The following is a 22,026-nucleotide window of genomic DNA, read 5'->3' on the forward strand; positions in this document are numbered from 1 at the left end:
CTAGAAGATGTACACTAACAAACTCATTTGTATTTTGTTGTAGCAATCACCCCCGAGTCCAGAGGTGTGCAGGGCTGGTAACTGCCCCCAACCTGACCCTAGGCAGGTCCTTGGCAAGGGATCAGGGCCATTACCAGCCCTGTAAATGGGGGTGATAGCTATTTGCACCCCGAGGCTCTGTCCAGGGTGCAAATAGTTCTAAATGATATGTATATATTTTAAATGGAAATTTGCCCATGCATATTGCATGAGCCCTATCTCCAGGGGGGAAACAAGATGGCCGGTACCACAGTAAATAGAAAAGGGTCAGAGTTCCTTTTCTATTTCTATGGTGGCAACCGAGGATGGGGCTGAGTCCCGGGACCGAAGCAGAAAGCTCTATTCCAGCAGGAAAGTGGGTATGGAGGAGAGGGGTGCGGGATGTCTTGGGGGGTTGGTGGGAGGATGGGCGTCCTGTTTCCTCCCCACAATCAATCAAGATGGATGCACCCGGGCAAGGATGTCTAGACGCACTGGCAGTTTTTGCCCACGTTTCCAGCCATCGGATTGGCTAAGCCCTCTTCCCCAGGTGCAAATGAATGTTCATTCACTCATTTAATAAAAACCTGGTAAGAAACTTACCACTGGCCCAGGATGACCAGGATTATTTCAATAGCTTTTCACCGGAAATGGGAATTCTTTAAAATCAACATGTGGGTATAGCTTGGAAGTTAATTTTATACATTTTCAAATTAAGACTGATTAGAAAAGCTTAGGTTTTTATTTCACCTGTGAGCTTTGTATTCCAGGGCTACCTTCTGAGTCAACTCCTCCAGGACAGCCTCCTCTTGAGCCCAGTCCTAAATAAAGAGAAACAAACCAGGTCTTAAAATCACAGAAAATCAACCCAGGCACACATCCTAGTCACGAAAGAAATCATCAGTTGTGCAGGTCATGATTTTAACTCATTTTAAGAACTTAGATGATACAAAATAGGAGTAGACATTTTTAAACATTTACATTCAAAAAGTAAAAATATCTAATGCCCTGGGAGTGTTTCCAAGATGGCGAGAGAACAGCATTGACAGTTAGCTCCACAAATTAAAATTCTTCTCTAAAAATCAACATTCGGCATGTTCAACGGAACAGGAACTCCAGCAGCTTCATCTCTGGTATCAGAATGCAGCCAAGTTATAACATCAGCTGATAATTCAAAACTGGATTGGCCCTTTCCCATGGCTTATTAATGTCTCAGGGGCTGCGCAGTCATGGTAGTGCCTACTTTGTACCAAATGGGGACGTGGTCAGAAGTGCACCAACAAGAGGCCAATCTGCACAAAGTGGCAAGCCGCTATGCCATCAGAGGAGGAACTGTCTGGCAGCTAGTACCAAGAAGAGAGTACCGGTGGTCCCACATGAGCAGACTCTTTCCTCTCCTTTGTCTGGTACTGCAATCTGGGGGATTCAACACATTAGTAATGAACACACTACTAATTATCTAAAAAAAATATCTTTTTATACTTTATCCAAATCTTTGTTCGAAATTATAATTCTGACAAAGTTACAGTACAGCAACAAATCAACTAACAGTGATCAGTAGCTTGTCATAAGTTCCAGACATTCAAATATATATCAAGATTCACATATGTAGATTTGACCAAGCAACGGTAAGAGCGGGATAATCAATACGACATTCGCCTCCATGACTTAACAGGGCAATATTTCCATCTGTGTCCATACTATTCTTACTTATCATATAGATACAGAATCCACAATATGCAATGCAATGTATTCAGGGAGGTCTGTCATCTGAGGGGCAAAACAACACTCGTAGAAGAGCATTCCAAGCCTCCATATTATCTGTGAACTCACGTAGTCCCCTCTTTAAGGCTCTATACCACACTGCAGTTTCAGCCGTGGACCATTTTTTCATATTCTCATACCATAGCACATACAGTGGGCCAGCCTTCTTCCACGACATTACTATCCTCTGTTTAGCTAGCACACAGGCCAAGTCCATTAGCTTCACTATTCTGGAGTCCATTGAAACCTGGTTACACCGGCCTCTCTCAGTGCCCGACTAATCCTTCCCCAACAGTCTTCAGTAACACAGCACCTCCAAAAGATATGTATGAGGTCTGCCGGTTCTGTTCCACACCATGGGCAATCAGGAGATGTCCATTTATTAAATCTCAGTCATATGCATCCTATGCAGAACATTTAATTATAAGTGATCCGGCCCAGCTGATTTTGCCGCGGCCGGAATGTTCGCATGAGAAAGGTGCGAACTACCAAAAGTTTGCACCTTTCTCATGCAAACACACTTAAATACTATGGGGGCTGCAGGGGTGTCCCCCGCAACCCCTGCTCACTATACTGTAAAGTATAGTGCGCGGGGTGTTGCGGAGGACACCCCTGCAGCCCCCGTTTATTTTTTTCCGGGTGTGCTGCGGGGGTGTCCCCCACAACACCCTGATCACTATGCCACACACTTACTTACCTGCAATGCTACTACCAAAGGTTCAACCTTTTGGTGTTTGAACCTTTGGTGGTAGCATTTTTTGGTCGTTTTGTACGGTCTGACTTTTTTTTCGGTCCGATCGTACAAAACCGAACATTGAACTATAATCAATCTATGCCTGGCATTTCTAGATACTTGCTTCACATATATCAACGCATTATCCCATTGCTCATCATCCATAGTACGACACAGGTCTATTTCCCATGTGTACTTAATCCAGAATGTTTTAACACATATACCTGACAACCCCCTATACAGTCTCGACACCCGCCTCCAGCAAGCTTCCAACTCATACATCAATGTTAACATTTCATCGTGTTGTGGCTCCTTCGGCCAGACTGTCCCCTGGTCTTCAGCAATCCTTGTCAGCCCAATATAGTGCAAAAACTGTCCCTTATGCAGCTGTACCCTTCTCTAACCTCTCAGTTCCTCCGATGCCTGCATATTCCTAAGGTTATCCTTATCCCTACATGTGTGCACCGACAGTGGTATATGCAGTGAATATGGGTCTTGTATTTTTTTTTAAAACGTTATTTATTATAGAGCAACAGGAGAACATATACATTAACAACAATTTACTGCCCCCAAATGCTTTATCCTTTAACAAGTACCCCACACCACCCTCGAAATCCCCCGATGGTGACTGTTTCCCAGGCCTATTGGGCCGGGTCCGGCGACGGGTGCTCGTTGGCCACATTAAGTGCTCTCGCAATCATGGGTGGCTTATAGGTCAAGGCTGGATAAGTCTGGTCGTAGTCTAACAGCGGGGCCCAAATATTCGTGAACCGATGAAGGAGGCCACTTTGGCTGCTGTGACGTTTTCAGCAATTAAAATGTCCCAAATTTGAATCCACCAGAGGGTTGTCAGACGGCCATCTACAGACTTCCAGGTGCGGGCCACAGTTATTTTGCCTGCCAGCAGGAGTTGTGTTATCAACGCCGCTTTCCTTCCAGTTCTCGGGTAGGAGCCTTGGGTCGGAATCCCCAGGAGAATCTGCTCGGGGGCCAGTGGTATTGTCACTTGGGTAATGTCCTTTATAATGGCGAGACATTGGGACCAGAACTCCTTTACCTTAGGGCTTGTCCACCACATATGAAAATAGGATCCCGAGGAGCCGCAAAGGCGCCAACAGTGTGGACCCAGTGCTTGGTGGAAGTGATGTAGATGAAGGGGGGGAAGGTACCAGCGTAAAAGCAGTTTGTGGGCACATTCCCGGTTGGTGATACAGGGGGAGGCCGTAGGTGTTCTCGTCCAGACGTCCATCCAGGTATGGTCTTCAACAGGGCCATGTAGGAAGGTTTGCTACGGAGGGGGTCCTCCTGCAATAGTTTATAAAGAGCCGAGATCATGCCGCGGGCCGGGCGGTCTTGTATCGTAAGCTCTAAAGCGGCAGGGGCCCGTGTTGCTGCGGCTCGGTTCTCGGGGTGGGAGCACCAGTGTCTCAATTGGGCATAGGTGAATCTGTCAGTTTCCGAAAGCTGAAAGGTTACCTTACATTGCTCAAAGGTGCGAGGGGCATCTCCCTCGAAGAGCTGCCCCAGCGATTCAAGGCCTCCTGCCACCCAATTCCTAATGTTCGAGGGACTGAAGCCCGGGGAGAGAGCTGGGTTGAGAAAGATATGGGAGAAGGTACTCAGCACCCCTGGGATACCTCAGTATCTGCGGGCCCAGTCCCAAGCCCTGAGCGATTGTTTGGTGGAGGTCAGCAAGAGTGGCCAAGTGCGGCGCTGGGCGGAGGGAATGAACGGGAGAAAGCGGAGGGGAAGGGAAAGTCGGGATTGTTCGATCTCCACCCATTTCGGGCACCCGAGGCGATGCCCCATGCTTGGAAGTGAGCCAGCTGCGCTGCAATTTGGTATTTACGGAGATCCGGGACCCCCAACCCTCCCAATTTCACGCTGCCCATCATAGTTCTTCGTGGGATACGCGGTTTCTTGCCTCTCCAGATAAAGTCAATCACTTTTCTTTGGAGCCGCTGCAAGGGCGGTGGGGGGTGGGTTTGAGACAGGTAGGGCGGAGCAGGCATAGAGGAACCGTGGGAGGAGATTCATCTTGCATGCCGTAATGCGGCCCAAAAGGGAAACCTCCTGTGGCTGCCATCGGGTGAGATCCCTTTCCAGTTCCTTGAAGAGGGGGCGGGGGGGGGGGGGAGTTTGACTGGTATACTTTCGTTGGATGGGCAGGGATCCAGACTCCCAGATAAGGAATGGAGTCGGAGCTCCATTGGAACGGGCTCTGCGCTACTAGGGCTCCTTTTTTGCCTGGGCTTAAGCCCACACCTAGGGCCACTGATATCCCAAAGTTGATAGTGAAGCCTGATACCCTCCCGAAGCTTTGAATTTCAGCCAGGGCCGCCTTCAAGGAGGCCGCAATGTCAGTGATGGTCAGTAGCACATCATCGGTGTAAAGAGCTGGGTTTTGTATTTTAAGCTGCTTTAGCACTCTAGTCCCTATTTTCCTACCAAGCAATAGGAGATCGGGAGCATCTCGGAAACACTCCTCCGATATTCACAGAGCCTCCTTGAGCATTACCGGCCCAATGGCTGTCTGCAACAAATTCGTATCCAACGTCCTTTCATTCGCCAACCACCAAGTCAAGTATTGCAATTGGGCCGCCAGGTAATACAGATGAAACCATGGGATTTGCACACCACCCTTCATCATAGGTCATGGAATGTCATTAGTGCAATGTTATGTCTCCCCTGGTCCCAGAGAAACCCTCCTATCCAAGAGCCCAAGGATTTAAAAAAAGGCTCCGGGAATATTGAACGGGACATTGGCAAAGTAATATTATGAATGAGGTAGGACCACCATCTTCACCAATGCCAATCGGCCCATGAATGGCAATAGCAGCTTTCTCCAGAAGTCTATGGGTTTTATTATCCCATCAAGCACCCTAACAGTATTCTGTACATGTGTATCCTCAATCTCATGCCATATGTTTATTCCGAAATATGGAAAGGAACTCGTGACCCACCGAAAGTCAGGCACAGGCAAGCCTTCCATTCTTTTCGAACACATCCTAGCAAGGGGCAAAAGACACAATTTTTCTCTACTAAACTAAATGCCTGAAAGTTTAGCAAAAAGATCTAGTACCTCGATAACAAGCGGCAGGTTATAATCAGGCTCCTGGAGGTACAGAATGATATCTGCATATAGAGAAATTAGGTGCTTTGTCCCATCCACCATTATTCCAGCCATATCAAACTCACTCCTCAAATACACCACCAGCGGTTCCAGTGACAAAATAAAAAAACATTGGTGACAGCGGGCAACCCTGTCTAATTCCTCTCCATACCTGCCAATGTGCTGACATATATTTGCCAGTTTTAACTGTAGCTGCAGGCTCTATATATATTAGTTGTACCCATCTCAACAACCTTTCTCCAGCCCCAAATCTACACAGCATAACATACATCCACAACCAGAACAATGAATCAAAAGCCTTTACCCCATCCAATGAGGCCACCCCATAAGGAGCATCATGAGATTGGGTTCTATCAATAACATAGCGAAGCCTCTGTAGATTTAAGGATGGGTTTGCACCATGTACAAACCCGGTCTGATCCAGATGGATCATATACCCAATCACCTACCTCAGTCTCACAACAAGTAACGCAGTTAGGATTTTAACATCCTGGTTCTGTAATGATAATGGCCTATACAATTCGGTGTGTGATTGATGTTTCCCTGGTTTACGGGCCGGCACAATCACAGATTTGCACATAATAACTGGTAAGCAGCCTGCTTCATACGCTTCCTCAAACACTTCAAGCATTTTTGACACAAAAAGATTTCCATAGGCTTTGTACAATTCTGACGGCAACCTATCCCCTCCAGGCATTTTCCAAGTCTTCAGAAAAGTGATTATTCCAAGTAATTCCATTTCAGTCATAGGGGCATCCAACATTGTAGCTTGTTTAACCGACAGTTTCGGCAGCTCAAACTGGGACAATGTGAAATCAATCTCATTCGTCTACTTCCCCATAAAACATATTGTGATACCTGCCAAAGGTTTTATTAATTTCAGATCGGGATCTCCAATTTTCACCACACTCATCTACAGTAGACTCGATCACATATCATTGATTCTCGTTTGGCCAACAATTTAACAGTTTTATCCCCTTCACCATGGTTCTTACTCACACACACTGAATTCTCCCAAGCTTCAAAACATTGTTGCCTGATGTTAGGAAAGACAGCACCTTTGCATGGGCGTAATTTTAGGGGGGGGGTGACGGGTGTTTGTACCCCCCAACTTTCATGGCACACCATTTTGTTTCCACTCATTTGGCTTGGGCACCATTTCTTCAGATGTCATGCCCCCCAAACATTTTCAGCAAAGTTAATCCACTGCACCTTTGATTCAATGTTTATGGACCCCCAAACATTTTGCTTTTATTTTTTTATCTTACCTGCTCTTTTTGCAGTGAAGCCTTCTGCTTTACTATACTATATATATACTATACTATACTGCTCATTTGTCATGGGGAAACGGCATGTCTTTCAGGCTGTCAGTACAAGGACACATTGTTTCCCTTGTCTTGTTACTTTGTTGCCACCTTTGGTAACTTAACACTTTTGGTAGCTTTTTATCAATGTACAATGCATCTTACAATGCAGTACAACAGGCTACACATTTTATTTTACCATACACTAACACCAAGACGATTTTTGGTTACTTTCGGTGGACCTAAGGGACAAGCTGGTGGTGGTAGCAGTTAGGTTTGGCAATTTTTGGGTGTAATTTACTTTAGCCTTACCGCGATTACCACGTTTGGCTACCTACTTTGGTTAGTGTCCGAACATGAAGGAAAACAATGATCAACAATTCAAATTGTGTCATAGTTAAAGAAATACCATTTCTCAGTTTTCAATACATCATAATTTATTGTACAAAGAAAAGCCCAACGCGTTTCAAGTTCACACTCTTCTTCAGGGGCAAAATAACAATTCTTCAGTTTTCTAAAAAAGATATAGAAAAAGAGTACATCTTAGTTTGTATTTATAACTACAAACTAAGATGTACTCTTTTATTATATCTTTAACTATGACACAATTTGAATTGTTGATCACTCCAAGTTTATGACAAACTTCATATAAATTATTCACAATTTCATCAAATGCTTGATCTGTTATACAGATATTAGACAGGAACAACCATTGCTTTCCTTTTGATACCCAACCTAGATGCCAAGGTTGAGCCTTTCTGCCCCGCATCTCAAAAACCTTTTCAAATTATCTCTTTAGATCTTGATGTAAATCTCATTCGATAAATTAACCTAACACAGGTGTGCCATAGTGTTCTTTCGCCCTTCTTAGTGTCCGAACATGGCGATATTTTTATTATCTTGTCATTAACCGTTCTTCCTGGCGGAAAATCCTTATATGGACTTCCAGTGCCAGGGAAAGCAGAGGCTTTTCGCAGGCTACTGCAGGGCCATGTGTGTTTGCTGTGAGGAAGTGGGTTGGGACTGTCTGGTCCGAATTGGAAGGAAGGCATGGTATGAAACAGTAAGACAGACACAACTGATCAAAGTTCAAGAGTGTTTATTGAACTTCAATTGGGTTTGACATATCTAAACCTAAATCTAAAGATGGGAGCAAGCCACGACCATCAAATAATAATAACGCAGTCCTAGGGGTGTCTGGTCAAAATAAAAGGGTCTATACGAATAAACCTATTGCCAATCCTTACCTCAAAATACAAACAGTGTGGTAAACAATGTTATATAAAAGAAAAGTGTACAAGAAATGATATGTCCGGATATTCAAGCAGTTGGCTTCCCTCTCCACGTTTTCAGCACGGGACAAGGAAGCACACAAGCTTAGAACAGTCTCTAGCTTCTGTAGCACGAGGGTGCAGTTCAAAACTGCAACATCATGGCTTTCTGTGCCAAAGTCTCTTTGCTATTCAAAGTCTCTTCTTCAGAGGGCCTAATGCAATACGACAAACATCAAAAGTTCCTTTCTTCTTAGGATTTCACACAAATTCTCGGGTGACTTTCTGTTCACCGCAGGTCCCCCTCTGCCAGACTCAGACCCACTTTAATACAAAGCTTTCAATTGATCTCCCTCAGCTGGGCTCGGACCAACTTTATCAACTTTTCCAAAAACCTTATTTACTGTATCAACATCGAAGACTTTCGATTGTGCGCAGAATTTTGCTTGACCCGTCACAGGACCACTTCGATTAACAATTCTCCACAACTCTTTCACTTTTCAGCTGGATACCTTACAGAGACCTTCAATTGAGCACACATGTGGTGCCGGACCACTCTGTCAAAGGTATCCTATCCTCGTTTCAAAGTTCAATCGCTCATCAGCAGTTCAACTTTACTTGCGTCTTATCAAACGTATTTCAAACAATGTTCGTCCCAGCGCTCGCTAAACAATGTTGCTGTTTGCAACCTTGGCTTCAACACAGACCGGTCTTGTATCAGTATCCCCAACTCATCTGCTGTGTTGATTTCACTGACACTGCCTTAATCTTTGAGCCAAAGCCAGTACCATGGGGACTGTGAATTCTCAGCGCCTTGATTATTGACGTGGGAGGGCCCCGGGTATCTCCAACACACAATGCAGGGTTCTTCAGGCTGTTTTCCTGGTCTTACGCTTTCCAATCTCAAGGGCTCATGAAAGAAACAGTTCCTTGTCGAAAAGATCAAGGGAACTTCCCGCCTTGCTATCCACTTCTGTTTCGCCATCTTTCTCCTCTTGTTAAACTGCCACCTTGGAACTGCTGTTTCCTTGTGTGCTTTGCCTCTCTGAGTATGCTCTTGTGATCCGTCTTTTATCCGTATGGGGAAGCTTAATGGAAGTCATGTGTGCGTGATGGTCAGTAATTGCCCGACCATTGAATTGGGACACGTCAAGTATACAGCTCGGGTGTTAGTCCGTTTTCTCGCATAGCGGGCTGTCTGTGAGAAAGTGTTTGTGTTGTAAAAGGGGGGGGGGTGTTTGGAGTTCCTAAATATCCTACTTGGTAGGATGGGGCAATGGGGTAAAGGTGTTATAAGGAAGGGGATACTGCGTCTCACAATCCGGTGTCCCACTCCCCGAAGACCCCTCACCAGGGTGATCCTCCCGAACTGGATCCAAAAGCAATGGCTGTGTCCTGGCCACCTGGATAACAGATCCCCAGGGGCTAGCGGGTGAGACACCGTCAGGTTTCTAACACTCCTCTGGGTTCTCGAAGAACAAGGCCTTCCCTTTGTGTAGTACCCTCAATTTTGCTGATTATTGTGAGAAACCTGAGGGTATTCTCCCCCACAAGACCTTGAGAATCCCTTATTCAGGTGGGCAGGATACAGCCATCGCTGTTGGATCCAGTTCCTGGGGGTGGACCAGTGAGGGGAGGATCACCTTGGTAGGGGTACCCGGGGTTATGCTTGGGGGAGTAGCTCAGGTGAGATGCGGTATTGTGCCGGAGAAGGAGAGACGGGCAAGATATGTGAGGCTTTCATGGGCTGTATTTCATCTGCCTCCCTTCCTCCGGTTAGATCTCTCCAGCCCAGATCCAACAACCCGTCCGTACGTAATCAATCCTCTAAGGTCCCAAACCAGGTTACAATCAAAAGCAAAAGTCCCAGAATTATTGTTTCACTGGTCTCCATTTGAATACTCCCAGGCATTCACCTTCCCGTTCTTTGCAGTACTGCCTCGCCAAACTGAGCATCGGCCTGAGAGCCGACATCAAGCGAGTAGTGCCGACAAAACGCAGAAGGTGAGGTCCAATTGGTGGCCCTTACGAAGAGCTTCCATTGAACATGATGGTGAAACGCCAGGGAAGACACATTAGTCCTTACAACGTGGGCATGGAGACCTTCCAGGACTTTTATTGTAGATCTTTGTATTACAGGAAACAATCCTTCTGACTATGATGGTCTTGGGAGCAGTCGTCCCTTTGGAAGAACCTTAGAAGAGAACACAGCGTATATGATGAAGGAAATTGAATGGTCCCACCCAGAAAGACATTCAGAACCATGTGGACATCCAGAGGATAGAGGACCCTTTCTACAGTCAACTGTCGATGCAAAAAGAATGTGGGCAAGGACATTTCTTTGTTGATGTGGAAATCGTAATCTACCTTGGGGATAAATGAGGGATGGCTCAGCACCACCTTATCTCTTTGAAAGATTGCACGTGGTACCACGGAACATAGAGCTTGAAACTCAATGAACCTTCTAGGTGAAGTTATGTCTAGCATAAATAATGTCCCCCAGGAGACTAGGCTAATGTACAAGCAGGCCATGGGCTGAAACGGTTTGTGTGCTAGAGCAATGCGAACCATATCCAAATACCAGGCTGGATTTGGGCCCTCACAGGGTAGAGCCTATGCAACCCCTCAATGTTGCGTTTCAACATGGGATCAGAGAGATGGAAGGAAACCAGATCTGAATGTCTGTATGCAGCTAAGGCTGCAAAGTATGCCTCTCATGAATCAATGGACATGACAGCTTTTCCAAGATCCAAAACAAAGGAAACCATGGAAGAAAAATGACAACCGCGCTCAATCTGTTTCGACACCAATAAAAGCAGTATCACTTACTTCACATTGCAAGCATGTGGAATTCTTACTCCCTACCATGATGACTTGCGGATTCCCTTTAGAAAAAAACTATTTAGCCAAGCATTATACACTCAAGAACAAGGCAGACAAGGGTAGGGAGTGAGGGGAGGAATGAAGAACCCTCCCCTCCTCCTGCGACACTACATCCGGCCGCAGAGGCAGAAAGATAGTGGGCCATCCTGTTGAGCTCTGAAAACTAGAACCTGGCTGGACCCCAGGGAATACCAGCATCATTCTGCTGGGAATTGATACCAAGATTTTCCTGATTGCTTTGTGAATGAGAGAATGAGAAGGAAGGGGTGAGGGGGCATAAAAGATGATGTTCTCAAATGGAACAAACAAGTCATCCTCCCAGAGACTCGCTGAGATGAACTGACGACACTTGTGTTCTGATGAGTCACAAACATTTACACTGATTGACCCCATAGATCACAGACCTGAAACTCGCCCAAGGAATCTTCCCAATACAGAAGTAAAGAATCAGCAGTAATCATCACTCCCTTCACCAGAATGGCCGGTTCAGAGCAGTGCCTCCAATCCGGCTGAATGTGATCCGAATAGAGATAACAGCCACTAGAGGATGATCCATCTGACTCAAGACAAACGAGAGGTATCTTTGCATCATCTTGAGTCTCACCTATAGCACCAAGAGGACAGAGAATATCATCAGCCCAAAGAGCCCCTGAATTCACCATGCCATGATGAACTGACTATTCATAAACAATAAGCAAGAGAGAATCAGGTTTCAGGCTCTCACACTGGCCACTAAGGTGCCTGAGGAAACCCCAATGAATATAAGGCTTTATGAGGCCAGCATGCAGGATTTCTGTAGACTCATTGACAGGCCCAGCTGGAAGAGCACCTCTAGGAGTTGAGCTATAGAAGCATCTGCTTCCCTGGGACTAGGAGTCCAGACCAGCAACCTGTCCAGGTAAGGATTTTTGTGGACATAACTCAACCTGAGACGGGAAGCACCTGCAGACAACTTGGGGAATACACTGTGGCCCGTGTTTAATATGAAAGGTAGAAGCCTTTATTAGAGCAGCTTCTTCCGCAGCAAGAAGCATAGGAAATGGCGGTGGGATTCCCAGATAGGGACGTAAAGATATGGGTCTTTCAGATCCACTGAGCATCGCCAGTCCACCTTGGACAGAGCAGACCTAATCTGTGCTGGCATGACTATCCTTAACTTCTCTAAGAGAAGACATAAGTTAAATATTAGATCCAGAATGGTGCACAGGTCCAAATGGTTGTACTTAGGCACCATGAATAGTCCCAAGAAAAAGCCCTTTTCCTCTGGCTGTGCATAACCGCCTTCCCAAATCTCAAGTCCAAAAGCATCTGAACCTCAAGCTAGACACGAGGACCCATTGATCCTCTATAACTGCCCTCCACGCTTCCAGATGTTGGAAGACCCTTCCTCCTATAGGAGAAGAATGGTGGCCGACCAGCCTCACATTGTTTAGGCACAGATAGGGCCACAGAAGTGACTTGGTAGACTCACATATGAGTTGTGCATTGGTGCTTCTTGAACTGTTGTGAAGGTGACCTGTTGTCCTGCCTGGAATAACATTACTGGACGCTGTTGTATCTTCCAAAGGACTGTTATCAGAGGACCTTTGTTCTAAATGGAAAGCCTTTTGAACTGGTTTGGCCAGGACCGAAAGGGATTTTGCAATATGCATATTTTAAAGTGGAAAAGATCTGCTCTTCTTAGAGGCAAGCAGAGAATCTGCTCTTGCACGTCATTATTGAACTCGGTGGCTCTGAAGTAGGTCTGGAATCAAACAGCTATTCCTACCAACTCCCCTCTAGTAGCTTTATCAACATGGGCAGTGGCCGGTTGGAGGAGGTCTTGCACCACCTGCAAAGTATCAGCAAGCACTGTTTGCTACTAGTCCTGCTTATCATGAGGGATAAACTTGAAGGTGGCTAGCTCTCTCCAGATTTTTAAACAGGCATCCAAGTTGGCATGGCGCAAGTGCAGCAGAGAATTCTGATAGATCTTGCATCCCAAATTCTCAAGTAGCTTGTCCTTCTGCTAAGGACGGAAATGGAAGACCATGGTGTTGTTTTGGAATGCCGGTCTGCCACAATCAACAATAGCTAGAAATGAGATAGTACACACTGCTTCTCAGACTGGATTAGGTCAATGCTGAGTGTCAATGCACCAGTTGACCACCGATGCAGAGTGTTTTCTAACACAGCTTCAAATCCTCTGTGAGAACATCCTTGTGCATGGAGACACACCCATTTCACTCCACTCATGGTTCCCAAAATGGCAGAGGAGACCCCTGGTTCAATATTAGACATCTATGGTACATCTAACTATTCCAACAGTCTTGAGATGCAGTGATGCAATTCCCTGGCTGACTAAGTGAGCTCTTCTTCTGATTCACCTTGCTCATCCCCTATGTCAGGGACTCCTGAATTGAGGGGAGAAGACTAGGTGGAACCGGAGGATCCAAGGCTGGGGGAAGCGGTGGAGGCATGGGGTCCTGAGGAGATGTGGATCCTGGATCCTTTGAAGGCAAAGGAGGCGCCATTTTTGAGGGTGGTATCAAAGGACTGGATGACACCATAGTCACAGAGGCCATGACCACCCCTCACCCCTCCACTGTGGTCAAAGGAGTCAATAGTTGAGCCCCAAATGGCCCCTGAGGGATTGTTTCCTTAGTTAGATCCTTGAAGTAATGCTGCCATTGCCAGCAGCTACATCAGAGCCTGAAACTTGCTCAAATATATCCCTCAGCTGTATGATGGGGATGAGAAAACTGTGGCGTAGGCTGAGACCAAGAGGCCTTGGACAGCGGCCTGACAGGAGAGCACCCTTCCACCTCACAGCCATGTGTCGGGGTAAACCAGCAGTGAATACAAGTGAAAGAGAGCCACTGTGGGTTGATAAGGACATTTGTGGAGGTGCATACTGTTGCTTTGATGGCATAAAAGATTTCCTGTGTAGAAGGAGTGCAACATTTCCTTACAAAAGATATCGCAGAGACCCCCCCGGGAGTTCCTGGGTCTTGTGCATGAACGTCAGTTGGTCTGAAGCGCATTGTCTAGGCCTTGCTACAGAAACAGAAAGAACCTCAGGTGGGAATGGGGGAACATCAGAGTGGTGTTTAGTAAATAATGGTGGCCCAACAGTTCGCCTTCTTCTGTAAAACTCCAGCAACTGCTTGGGTTTTGCCCCTATTCAACAGTAGTTTTATCCCCAGAAAAGGGATATTCTGGCATAAGTGCAGACTAATCCCCTGAACGGGAAGTCTCTGGGAAAGCCTTGGTGTTACACCTCACCAAGTGACTTGCTTGGCTGTATGATCAGTAGAAGAAGGGTCAGAAGAATGCCCCAGGACTGAGAAACTTCCAGGAAGGAATCCCCAGACTAGGGTTTCCTGAAAATAGGACATTCAATCACTGAAGTCCACTTCTTGAGCTGCAGGAAGTGGCCTGTGGGAAGCTCTTCTCCCAGAGTAGAGGTCTCCTACTGCATCTGCTGCCACACAGGTGCTCCAAGCCCGAGCCACTCAACATGCAGGGAGTGCAGCAATTTGCAGTTGGTGCAGGAGGAGAATCTGACATTATCCAGTAAAGGAGGGAAAGCATAGGGGAGCCAGGGGAAAAAATGACAGAATTGGACAAATAAAAAAATAAAAAACAAGGGTATGCACAAGGAACATAGTGCTGAAGGCTCCAATCTGTCCAGTGCACATAAAAGGAATAGTGAAGCAAGGCAGGGAGCAGCGTCTTGTGGAGCATGGCCACTTACAATTGAGCGCTACCACAAACCAATCAGATTGAGTGACTTTAGAACTGAAAAAATGGCTCCAGTCCGGTCCCTGCAAGTGGGAACTCCCATAAGTATGGAGGAAGTGGAGGCGTAAAAAGCTTTTATACTGTGCCCACCACCAACATAGTAGTCTTACAGTGCTGAGGCTTGCTCCGATTGTGCCGTATAATTTACCCGCCCAAGATGAGAAAGGCTGCGGTCTGTGAAGAAAAGGAAATGATAGGAAAAACAGTAAGGAACAAGTTACTTACCTGTAACTGTTGTTCTCCAGCATGGGTCTGGCATGGATTCACATGCTCATGAATAAAGAATACGTAGCAGTACACACATGCACAACCACGGGAGGTGGCAAAGGCTCAATATTAAGCATCACATCAAACTCAACATTAAGCATCTTACCTCCTCACCAGGCTCACCTCAGGCGAACAGGTTGCGCAGCACTGCTTAGCCGACCCTGGACTCCTCCCTGGAATCCCGGTCGACGCAGTAGAATTTCGTGAAGGTGTGCGTCGACCTCCACGTAGCAGCCCTGCATATGTCCAGCAGGGGCACACCAGATAGGAACGCCGTGGTAGCTGCGATCGCTCTGGTGGAATGGGCTCTCGGACGGCCAGGCAGCGGTCGGTTTGCCAACCGGTGACAGTACATGATACAGCCGGAGAGCCATCTGGAAATGGAAGCCTTCGAGAGAGCCTTCCCCTGATTGACAGGTCCAAAGTTCACAAAAGAGTTGTGACGTCTTCCGGAAACACTTCGTGCGGTCCACGTAGAACTTCAGCGCTCTAGCCACATCCAGCGAGTGCAAAGTCCTCTCAGCCGGCGACGAAGGCGACGGGAAGAACACAGGCAACACCAAGGGTTCGTTGAGATGGAAGTCCGACGGTACCTTGGGCATGAAGGAGGGGTGCGTCCTGAGCACTACCCTCGTGTCGTGAAAAGTCAAGTACGGGGCCTTGCAGGAAAGGGCCTGGATCTCTCCCACTCGTCGTGCGGAGGTGATGGCCACAAGAAACGCTGTTTTCCACGACAGAAATTTCAACGGAGCTGAGTGCAGAGGCTCGAACGGAGGTCCCATGAGCTTGGTCAGCACCACGTTGAGCTCCCACGCCGGGGCCGGAGCCTTCACCGGCGGGAACGATCTGAACAGTCCCTTCATGAACTCTTTCACCAGACGATGAGACCACAAGGATGTCCGCCCCGTGGTTCTGGTGTATCGGGAGATCGCAGCAAGATGAATCTTGATGGACGCGTGTGCCAGTCCAGCTTTGGCCAGCGTCAGCAGGTACGGCAGTACTTGGGGGGCCGTAATCCGTAGAGGGTTAATCTTCTGTGCGTGGCACCAGACAGAGAACCTCTTCCATTTGTGTCCGTAGCATTTAAGAGTCGAGGACGCCCTGGCCTTTGCAAGAACCTCTCTGCAGTCGGCCGGTATGTCGTATCCTCCAAACTCTAGCGCTGCAGGAGCCAGGCCTGCAGGTTCAGCGATTTCGGGTCGTGGTGGAGGATGGCGCCTCCTTCTCTGGAGAGTAGATCCGCGTCCACCGGCAGCTTGATTGGCGGGGACGCCGACAAGTCCAGAAGGTCCGGGAACCATATCTGCCTCGGCCACGCAGGTGCGACGAGGATCATCCTGCACCGTGACCTCTTGAGCTGGTTGACGAGCCGGATTAGCAGTGGCAAAGGAGGGAACGCGTAGAGGAACAGGCCCTCCCAGGGGAACGAGAAAGCATCGCCCATGCTCCTCGCCTGGGGAAACCTGCTGGCGAACCTCCGGCACTTGGAGTTCGTCGCCGTCGCGAACAGGTCGATCTGGGGTGTGCCCCACCGTCGGAAGAGGCGATCCACTAGATCCTGCCGTAGCTCCCACTCGTGGAACGAGCGCAGCTCCCTGCTGAGTGAGTCGGCGATGGTGTTTTTTATCCCTGCCAGATGAAACGGCACCAGAAATATCCTTTGGGCGATGGCCCAATGCCACAGGTCCTGCGCCTCCTTGGACAGTGCTGGGGACCTGGTTCCGCCCTGTTTCCTGATGTAAAACATGGTGGTGGTGTTGTCGGTGAAGATCCTCACCACCTTGCCCTTGAGGGACGGAAGGAAGGACCTGAGGGCCCAAAACACTGCACGGAGCTCCAGGACGTTGATATGTAGGGATTTCTCCGTCAGGAGCCAAAGGCCTCTTGCGTGCAGATTTTCGGTGTGCGCTCCCCACCCTTCCAGGGAGGCATCCGTGGTCACTGTCTCCTGGTGGGCTGGGGTCTGGAAGTCCAAGCCCGCCGTCAGATGCGCGCGGGTGCCCCACCACCGGATCGCTCGTCGGAAACTCTCGTCGAGTGTGATCCTTTCCTCGAAGCTGCCTGTCGTTTGGATCCAGCGCGCGTCCAGGAACTCCTGTAATGGGCGCATCCGGAGCCTGCACATGGGAATGAGGTAGATGCAGGAAGACATCATTCCGAGGAGGGACTTGATGGACCTCACCTTGGCCGCGTCGGCCACCAACATCCGCTGCACCTTGCCCAGGATGGTCCTGGTCCTCTCCTCCGACGGGGAGGCCAGAAGGGACAGTGTGTTGAGCCTCGCTCCCAGAAACAGAGCGTCTTGCGCGGGTACCAGGTGGGATTTGGCGTAGTTCACGGAGAATCCCAGGTCCGTGAGCAGTTGGACGGTCCTTGCCGTGTGAACCACGGCGAGCTCCCTCGTCTTGGCTCGGATGAGCCAGTCATCCAGGTAGGGGTAGACGTGGACCCCCTCGCGGCGCAGCTGCGCCGCCACCGGTGCGAGGCACTTGGTGAATACCCTGGGTGCCGACCGTAGTCCGAAGGGGAGGGCTTTGAACTGGTAATGACGCCCTTGGACCACAAACCTGAGGAATTTTCGGTGCCCCTTTAGGATGGGAATATGGAAGTAGGCCTCCTCCAAATCCAACGACGACAGGAAGTCTCCTTCCTCCAGCTGACCCAGGACGTGCTGGAGGGTGACCATCCGGAACTTCTGCGCCTTGATGAACTTGTTCAGACGTCGCAGGTCCAGGATGGGGCGCCATCCCCCCGTCTTCTTCTTCACGAGGAAGTATCTCGAGTAGACTCCGGAGCCCCGAAGCCTCTTTGGGACGAGTTCGATGGCGCCCTTCCTGAGCATCGCTTTTACCTCCAGGAGAAGTTGAGGGACGTGAAGTTCTTTCCTGGCCACGGGGGGGACGCGCGGGCACCTTCTCTGGAACTCGAGCGCGTGGCCCCGGGCCAAGGCGTCCAGCACCCAACGGTCGGTGGAGATGGACTCCCACACGCTGACGAAGCTCGCCAGCCGGCCTCCCACCGGGGTGCTTCGGTGGGGGCCCGACCCCACGGCCGGTTCAATCCTGCTTCGACGAGGCTTTGCCGCCTTGACCTCCTTGGCGACGACGGCGGGGTCCGCCAGACTTGCCTCGTCCTCTGTAGGCCTCCTGAGACGACGAGCGGGCCGCTTGACGGTAGGTGGAGAAACCGCCGCCGGAACCTTTGGAGGCGCCCTTGCCTCCGCTGCTCCGAAAGGGCGTCCGTCGTTGTTGCAGAACTCCCAGGGCCCGGGCCGTCTCAGTGTCCGCTTTAATGGCCTGAAGGGAATCGTCCACTGTTTTCCCAAACAGGTTGTTCCCATCGAAGGGCATGTCCAGGACTCTGGTCTGAACGTCTTGACGGAAGTCCGTAGCCTTGAGCCATCCACGCCGCCTAAGGCAAACGCCGTTGCCCAACTGGCGGAACCCAGTGTCGGCGATGTCCGTCGCAACGGTAATGGTGTGGTCCGAAGCCACCTCACCTTCCTGCAGGATCTCCAGGGCCTCTGTCCTCTTGTCGTCCGGCACGAAGTCCAGCAGGGGAGCCAGTTTGTACCAGAGCTCCCTGTCGTAGCGGGCCACGATAGCCAAGGCGTTGGCCGCTTTAATCGTCGTCGCTGTCGACGATATGACTCTGCGTCCCATAGCGTCCAATTTCTTTCCCTCACCGTCCGGTGGGGAAGTCGATGTGGAGGCCGCGCCCCCCCCCCCCCCCCCGCTTTCTTCCTGGCCGCCGCGGAGACGACGGAGTCCGGGGTAGGCTGCGCCCGGAGGCACAGGGGGGCCGTGTCCGGGACCCGGTACTTCTTCTCGTACCGGTCCCTTCTAGCTGGCGTCGTGGAAGGGTTCTTGAGGAGGGTGAGGCCCTCATCCCAAATGTCGTCCAATAGAGGCACTGAGAGGACCGTCTTCCTCTTGGCCTCGCGCCGCTGATAAAGGAAACCTTCCTTCTTCTTCTCCTCAGGGCAGAGTTGAAAAAGCTCGGATGCCCTGGTGATCATGGAGTGGAACGATCCAATCTCGCCGGGCGGAGAAGCCCTGGTGGGAGGCGACGACGGTACATCCTCGTCGTATACCTCGTCGTCCGTACCCGTGGCTGCCGTGTCAGTCCCCGTATCATCCCCTCGGGTGGACGGGGAGGAGGGCTGGACGGGGCGCGACGGCTGAAAAGGAGGTGGAGGGTGGATCCTTCTTTTCTTAGTAGGGGGAACACCAGAAGGTCATGAGCATGTGAATCCATGCCAGACCCCATGCTGGAGAATACGCTACATACCAACACACACATGCAAAGGTATCTGGAGGTTGAAGGGGGGGTGTATTCTAATTGGTATTGGATGAAATTAAGGTTGATTGTAACCCCTCCCCTCCTTGATCCCCACCACTTTTTTTCCATCAGGGACATTTTGAGTCCAGTCATGTTGTGGTACTAGAATTAGTCAGCATGTGGACACAATCGTAGAGTTGGACAATACTCGGGGGGGGGGGGGGGGGAGATGGGAACACTTTAAAAAAAGAACACCAGAGATGGTGTAAGATATCAGTAATGCAAAGGATGTGGTGAGTACATACAAAGCCTGACTGAAGAGGTCTCCAACCCTAACAAAAATCACTGAACACTTGGAAAACAGTAAGTGAAGGAACAATCTCCGTTTTCATAGTGTCCCAGATGCTGCAGAAAGGAGAGGATGTGGCAGCATTAATTTGCTCCTTTTATCCCAAGCATTCTGGTATGCTGGCTGATGTAGTTCTAACGATCCAATGAGCCTGCAAGGTCAGGCAGCTGTGAGCAGGCAGGAGTAAAAGTAAGAAGTTTTAAGAGCTAATGTTCTTTGTTAGATGAGACTTGCGAAAGAGCACATGCATTTTATTTGGAATGCATGAAGAATTGTTATTTCCTAGGATGTATGATGAATCCTATGAATCCCTCACTGAAATTCTACCTAAAGTCTCCTCCCAGGTGGCCAGGGGAAGGCAGACGCTTCCTGATCCGCACCTTTTCAAGTGGCGCTCTTTTGGCGGATCACCTAGGAGGAGATGGGGATCAGGGGAGTGGAGCAATCCGTGAAATGAGACGCAATATTTGTCTACCTTTAAGGAGGACATTGCCCAGATACCACTGTATATAATAGCTTGTTGCCACAATAACCTATATTCCACATGTTGAACATCTTGATGTGGGTGAAATCAGTTAGAAGTCCTGTGGTATAAAATGGAATAAAACCCCTTCTCAAACCCTTAGAGCTAGAAACTTTCCTAACCGCAAAATGGGAAATGAAAGAAGGTTTGTGAATAATAACTGTCAAAAGTCTATAAAAGCTTATTCCTCTTTCCAAACCAAACCGATGAATAATTTGTGTGATACACCTTCAATAAATAATATAGATTGTGGAAATCAAATCACAAAAGCAGAAGACGTTAGAAAAAATAACTGTTGGCAAGGACTTGAAGTCCTATAATTCCCTCAGTAGTGGGACAAGGATGAGGGATGCAGAGGTACACTGCCGTAGGAATGGTCAGCTAATTTGCGTAGATGTCCTACACCTGAGGGAGACTTTCAGGCTTACAACGCCTCTTCAGGTGCAAGCATTGGAGAGGCAGGACAGAGGAAAGCAGTGTGGGGTGTGTATGCAGTGGAAAGTGAGACTGCAGGCGAGATAAGACATAGGGACCACTGTAAAGCCAAAAGCAGTGGCGGGTCCTGAGAGGGTCTTTGCCTTGAGTTGTCCCTATTGCAGAGGTGGCATAGGGGGAAGCGGGAGAAAAGGACGCTTACCCATTGAAGACTCGTTGTACAGAGGTTGTACCGTGGGAAGCAGGGAAAATGTGCCCTCTCTAGATGTTTCAGGTGGCCTGGTTGCACTAGAGAAGCTCCAGAGCAAAGGAAGCTCCATTTCTGAGTGGTGCAAGCAGAGGTGGTCCATGGGAGGCTGCAAAGGCGTAGACAGGGTAGGGCCCACCCAAAATCGGTAAATGCCCACTCAGCAGTGCTGTGTGGGCATTTACAGATGTTGAGATCAATGCAGTGGGCTCAACTACATTAGTTTAAGGAACCATTTATTAGACATTCCTGGCCACGCCTCTGGGAGGCTGTCCACCAAATCGCTAGGCGTTACGACGAAAGAAGACCTGCAAACAACAAGCGGAGCATGAACAAGTGACCTACCCGGTGAGTTCACAGCTTGTGATGCCAGAGCGCTCAGACGCTGTCCCGTGAGTAAAAGAAGCAGTAATCATAATTTTGAAAACCGAACTGTTCGAAAACCAACGAAAGTTACATTTACTGAACCAAAGTGACTATGCAAGCAAGTGTGTGAGTTTGGGGCAGGCATAAAAACCCCATGGGAAAGCTTTATTAAAAACAGAGTTGTAATACTTGCTGATCATGTGCTGTAAAACACAGATCATCAGTTGACAAACACACATTGCCAAAGCCAAGACTGAAGCAAATTAAGACTATATCCTTATTGCCATTTGGTTGTTGGTTCAGAAGGGAAAGAAAGGTGGTAAATAGGCTGCCCTTCTGTAGTAGATTATCCAGAGTGAGAGGAGCATAGTTGCAGATGAGTCCTAAAGAGCACTAATGCGATTCCTTGTTTCCCCGAAAGTGGCTTAATGTCTACTGTTAGAACAACAACAACTTCACAGTTTTGCTTTAAGTTGGAAGTCCCGCCTGAAGCACACTTTATTATTTTGTGAAGTGTTAAGCGGGCAGGAGAATATACCCGGATGGCAGGTTTATGATGTAGAAGGCCTGGCATAAGAGTAAACCAGGTAGTAGTTGATAAACGTGCTGAACTGTGGTTCTAACAAAGACAATTTTTGTTAAATGTTACAATGAAGGTTTAAGTTACTT

General features: G+C 48.7%; 1 protein-coding gene across 1 annotated transcript in view; it reads right to left on the minus strand.

Moving 5' to 3' along the window:
* PTPN14 (protein tyrosine phosphatase non-receptor type 14) overlaps positions 1 to 22,026 on the minus strand; it is a 1,387,330-nt gene that overhangs the window by 419,467 nt on the left and 945,837 nt on the right. The window contains exon 7 of the mRNA XM_069608563.1: positions 769 to 839. Coding sequence (XP_069464664.1) covers positions 769 to 839 — 71 coding nt within the window. The remainder of the gene's footprint in view (positions 1 to 768; positions 840 to 22,026) is intronic.

The sequence above is a fragment of the Ambystoma mexicanum genome, chromosome 4q (assembly GCF_040938575.1).
Source record: "Ambystoma mexicanum isolate Mex_15411 chromosome 4q, UKY_AmexF1_1, whole genome shotgun sequence".
NCBI classification, from domain to species: Eukaryota; Metazoa; Chordata; class Amphibia; order Caudata; family Ambystomatidae; genus Ambystoma; species Ambystoma mexicanum.